The 6000-nt window shown below is 34.6% G+C and overlaps 1 protein-coding gene across 1 annotated transcript in view; it reads left to right on the forward strand.

Annotated features, from left to right (window-relative positions):
* FBXL17 (F-box and leucine rich repeat protein 17) overlaps positions 1-5797 on the forward strand; it is a 278422-nt gene extending 272625 nt beyond the window's left edge. The window contains exon 9 of the mRNA XM_030968063.1: positions 3200-5797. Within this exon, the coding sequence (XP_030823923.1) occupies positions 3200-3337 (138 nt within the window). The 3' untranslated portion in view covers positions 3338-5797. The remainder of the gene's footprint in view (positions 1-3199) is intronic.
* Positions 5798-6000: the final 203 nt, after the last annotated feature.

Below are 6000 nucleotides of genomic sequence, written 5' to 3' on the forward strand. Positions count from 1 at the left end.
ACAGCATATTAAGATGTGGAGATTTTTAGCTTTCATTCATTGAACAAGAATGTTTAAGCTCAGAAGGGAAAATTGTTCTGTTTGTGTAATGAACTTATTTTGGGAATGACATTCAGTACTTTTGTTTTATCACCAGCCAAGCTGATCTTAACAAAGAGACAGAAGCTTGTGTTCTAATGGCTGGGCATAAGACTTCTTTTCATCTTAATCCTACCACTAGGGAAATGATGACAAGGATCCTCACAAAGTTGACTTAGATATTACTTTTCACATTCATTAACAAAGAATAAAATTTTACTTCCTTTTTTCCTGTTTTTCAGACAGTGCAGTTTTTAGCCCAGTAGAATGGAGAGTTCTTAATACTAAAAGTTTTTCATTGTTTTTGTGTCTGACCTGACTTTTCTCATGGCAAAGAAAAGGTATCAAAATCTTTAGAGAGGGAATACTTTTTTTCTCATCTCTGGATCCAGGTTGGTTGTCCCACTGTCATTTTTTTTTTCTCCTTCTTCTGTTGAGTAATCTTACATTGAATTTAGTTTGGCATAATTTTTAAATCCTTGCTTTTTACTCTCAGGATTAAGAATATTTATATTTAACTTAAAGTTACATATATTTCATCATTTATCATGAAGCTTGGTAAGATTTTTTTTCCTTTATCATGAGAGTAAACTCAGTTCTTCAGACTCTGAGTAATTTCTCTCTGTATATGTTATAGTTCCAAATACATCCATAGGATTTGTCATTACTTTACTGTTTAACAACAAGTTGTAAAAAAGTTGTTGCCTAGGATCAAACTAATAATTTAAAATATTTTCTTAATGCTTCAGTAAAAAATGGAGAAAAGCTTCTACTCTTCAGGCTTTGGTCATAAAACAGCTGGTTTTGTCAGTGGCACTTCTGAAATGGTTTTATCTGCCTTCTTCATACTCATGTTTATTTTGTAAGCATATTTGGCACTTGATGCCAAAAGCTTCCTTCTTCTGTTTAGTAAAGTATTAATAGCAAATGGCAAAAAATTTTATCAGTAATAATTGTATCAGAAAAAAAATAGGACAAACAGTTAGAGGTGTTTTACCATAGATTTCTTCATAGGTTTTTAAGACTAAAAGATACCATTGTAACATCCTCTGTCTTCCTAAGTGTCATGGGCCATGCCTAAGTTAGTCTGGTAGTAAATATATCAGCTTAAACCTAGCTAGGCTGTACCTTGTGGGTGAGCATCATCTTTGTAATGAATTCGCCTTGTTTGTTCCTTATAACGGAGAATGTGCATATAACAATGGCTCTAAAGCCGTGATATCCATGCTGTTCTAACAAATAATGCCCAGCATGTAAGTGCTAAATCATAATAACTTCTATGTACTAGCAAAATTTGCAGCTATCTAGTAGATAAATAATGCATCTTCTTCAAGCTTCCCATTAAGAAAGAGCAAAATAAGTCACTGTCGGTTGTAAGCCTCTTTGTTGTGGCTGAGTTAACCATTAAGAGGAGTTTCTGGTAGCCTGGTCGATTCTGCCATGGGTCTCTGCAGCATAACTCTAATGAAAAGAGACTTTTGGCTATTTTTGGATAGGCATAAAGTAGCAAATTACTGCTACTCTGGGGATTCTTCCTTTCCAAGCAATATTTTTCTGAATTGTAGCTTATAATTTGAGTATGTGAGTAGCTTATAATGTGACTATGTATTCACCTGTAAATATCAAATGTTATGGGGGACTTGTGCTATCTCTGATTTCATTTTGCTTTTTCAAAGTCACTTCTTGTTTTTCAGCACTGAAAGATGTTACTGTAACATAGCAATTTGCCAGAGAAGTGCAGTTTGTGCTGTGAAGTTAAACCAGTTTTCTATCCAAGTCAGTCTCAGCTAGATGAAACTTCCAATGAAGATTGAGTATTTCTATTATCAAAGTAGAAGAACTGGATATTAAACCTTTCATTTATCCTTGTCATTGGGTGCAATCACTGTTCAGAGGGAAGCTCTCCTTGTTATCTTTTAAGGACAAAAATATTATTAGATACGGTGGTTACTGTGCTTTAAAAATATTTTTCCAAGACAGATCTTTGTAATAGTAGTAAACGTTTTTCAGTCTGGCTTTTTACTTTTGGCCTTAAAAGTGGAACACTGAAGGAAGAAAAGCAAACAATGCCATCAGTTGTAGATGCTACTCATGTAGGTGATTCAGTAACTGTAGTATCAATGCATTTTAAAATGCCCAATTGTTCAGCAAAGATTTCAAAGAAAGCCAACTAGAAGTCATGGTTCTTAGGTTAATCTTTTATTTGTCTAAAGGCTGAAGAAAGCTGTTTACCTGTGTGATATGAACTGCAATTGTCTTTAAAATAATTGACAAATTAATCGCCTCACAGCACTGGAGTTGTAAAGGGTGTTAGGTTTAGCTGGGTTTGTCTAATTACCTTGTTTTATGAAGAATAAAAGTGCTAACGCTGATGTCTCAAATTTAAGAGGGACATCCCAGACCCAACCATCTTGTATGTTTTAATATTGATACCAATTCTGCAGTGTTATCCTCACAAAAGAAGGCTAAAATAGAATCTTCTGCCAATGATGTATGTGAAGACATGCAGGACTTTTACCTTTTGGAAAAAAGGGGCATAAAGGAGTAATTGATCTACCTGCAACATAGAATAGTTCATATTTTTTCCCCATCTTTAGTCATGTTATCTATAACTTTTCATTTCAGGCCTGTTGATAGCAACCATACAATGCAAGTTCATTACAGTAAAGTTAATTGTGGAGTTACTACTTAGCATTTTTAAATGTCTCCCAAACTGTACCATAAATTAATTAATAGATGTAATCTATTTTCATTTGCCAAAGGCAAAAAAATCTCACATTTTTAAATGTATGTCTGCTTGAGCAACTTTGAGTAAATAGGTTCTATTTCAAGTTAGAAATCTGTTACTCTGGACAGCATTTTGTTTAACCAGGATGATAAAACTTCTTCCTTTACTATGAAATCATAGCGGGGTTTGATTTTGATTTTGTCATTCTCTAACCAAACATTGCATTCTGTATATTTATTTTGTGATAAATGCACCCAAACCTACAGTAACAATGAGGAGCCCCATCCTGGAAGTCCGCCCAGGAGTCCAAAGCTTTTCCATTCTTCTAGCTTGCCTATTGTTACCCTTTTCATTCACTTCCTGCGCATCACAGGTTCTGTTCTTCTGTTGCAGGTGAATGAGGCCACAGTGGAGCAGCTGGTGCAGCAATATCCACATATAACCTTCAGTACTGTGCTGCAGGATTGCAAGAGAACACTGGAGCGGGCTTACCAAATGGGCTGGACACCCAATATGTCTTCTGGCTCCTAACTCTCTGTACCAACACGTTCCACTCTGCTGCATTCGGTAGATCTAATGGGGATTGCAGAAGGGTTTATAACCTTTCATATGATGCAATATAGTTGTGAGTTTACAGAGGTTACAGTAAAATGGCAAAAGCTGTACACTGACTTTAATGTACTGTACAACTAAGTACAAATATTGAAGCAAAACTTTAGAAATGCATTGTGGTTTTGTTTGCATAAAAGTGATAAAAGCCTTTGACAAATTTCTTGAAGTGGATTCCTACTAGTTCTCTGGATAGTTTGAGTTATAGATGTTAAGCTTGCTTTCCTCTGTTTACTTTGCCTTGGTCATGTGTGTTTCCTTTGATCTGTAAATGGTAACTCAGTGCTAGCACCAGTGCAGTTGATCAACAGAGGCATGTGTTGAAACTGGGAACTAAACTTGATGCTTTTTATTTACTAAAGCTATGCCAGAGGTTTTAAGATACAGAGTAATAAGAAAATCTACAGTGAATTACCATTTTCTTATCAACATCTTCCTTTTTTTTCTTTAAATATAAGAAGCTGTAGTGATATTAAAATCTTTCCACCTTGACATTTTAATAATGAATAACACTGCTTACCCTAACAATAATAGCGAGCTACACTTCATGAAGACAAAGAATAGCTGAATACAACAACTATCAGAAATAAGTTGGTGATGCTTATTATATTTGGCTGAAAAGATTTTATGTCTATTGTAAATGAACTTGAATCCTCTGACTGTGCTGTTCTGTTGATGAATTGGAAAATTCAGATGAATGGGTATAAGTCAATAGCAGGATCCCTCTCATTTCCTGTGTGGTTTTATTTTAGAATGGATCTTCCAATGCAAATAGTGATTGCCTTGAGAAGGCCATCTAAACATAAGTCCCATCACAGGTATCTTTGGTAGGATCAGATGCTTCTTAATACAGTGTGTGCAAGGAGATATCCAAATTAAACACATGATTCATTTTCTTTGTGGGACTGTTATGGTTTAACCCCAAACAGCAACCAAGTACCACACAGCCTCTCTCTTACGCTCTCTCACACATTGCATTCTAAGGAGTTAAATTTTAGCAGGGAATTGTGAAAAATACAGACATTGCAGCTTCAATTTGGAGTTGCCTTAACCTTTAGAGTATGACCATTTGGTTAAGAATGTTGTCAGGTATGTAACACTGGATATTTGTTTTTAAAAGGTTACAGCATTTAAATCCAAACTATGAAATGCTTAAGCTTCAGCTGAAAAGTTGCCATTATTGTCAAAATGTTTTGCTAATCCAGAAGGCCTAATGCAGCATAACATAGAAGCTTGTTTAGTATGGCTGTGTAACCCTGTAAACCTATTTGTTGATTTCCGTAACATAATTTTTTACAACAGAAACATCAGCTCACATTACTTCCAGTGAGGATGTTGAATGTTTTCTTATTAGACTTTTCAAAATGGGGATGAACTAATTTCTCTGGAAAAAAAAATATATCGTAAAGATTTTGTTTAAAATAAGTGGTAAATACTTGTGAACATGTGTAATGCTACGCTGTTTATTTACTCCTAAATGGTAACAATATTTTAAGAATAAAGCCAGTGAATTTTATTGCAGATATAGTACAGAATCTTAGTCAATTTTCTTTTAATGTCTCTTTATGAGTGCATTAAAACTATTCACACAATTTGTAAGTTTCTATTTTTTGGTGAGACCTTTGATCTTGCAATAAATTTTCATAAAATAAAAAAGATGTGATGTTTTCTGTTTATCTGTGCTTCTAACTGTACTTAGACTGTACTAACAGAGAGTCTGAAATCTCCATTGTTGAATAGATAGAACTCACCTGGACATGATCCTTAGTAAACTGGCCCTGCTGAGACTGACAGAGTTTAATTAGATGACATCCATAGATATTTTTCCATCTAAAATGTACTATAACTCTGCAGATTTTTAAAATATTATGGGTCTGTTGGTTCTCTATTCACTTCAGTCATAAAAGTCACTTCCAGTAGTTTGGCTTTTAATGACTACTCATCTCTCAGTTTTGTGAACATACTCATCTATAGATCTCACCATGACTAGTTAATTTTAGTTTTATGTGGTATAAGAATTCTAGATACAAATATGTTTTTCTAATTGCAGTGTTGACACAGATAGTTCCTTGATTTCCTTATATTAATAGTTTCCAAAGTAGTTTTAGAGGAATATATAATACTGCAGACTCATCTTTGACATGTCATGCAGGAAAATATCATTATGGTGGAAGAAAAGCTACTGCCTCTTGTAAAAATAAAAATTATCCCTGTTTTCTCATATGCAAAACTTAGAGTGAACTGAAAAACTCATAGGTGGCTTCTGGATTCCCTAGGTCCAAAAGGCCTACTTTAGTAGAAAAAATATGTCCTTTTTTCCTTCAAATTCTTTGTGGGAACATGTTGTTAAGATAGGATAACCTGTGGCTCAGCACTTTCTCATCAGAAACATTTCTAGGATGGGCTTGTTCAGCCTGCAGGAAGGGCTGAGACAAACTCTCAAATGTTTTCTGAATTAAGAGGTAGGTGGTTGTAGGAGAAAGACAGATAATGTTTCTTTTCAGTCATTCACTCTTTAAATCCAGATGTAATTAAGGCTTAAAGCAAACTCAGATAGTTCACCTGGTGGTCATTCCACCCATCTC

The sequence above is a fragment of the Camarhynchus parvulus genome, chromosome Z (genome assembly GCF_901933205.1).
Source record: "Camarhynchus parvulus chromosome Z, STF_HiC, whole genome shotgun sequence".
In the NCBI taxonomy this organism is placed as follows: domain Eukaryota; kingdom Metazoa; phylum Chordata; class Aves; order Passeriformes; family Thraupidae; genus Camarhynchus; species Camarhynchus parvulus.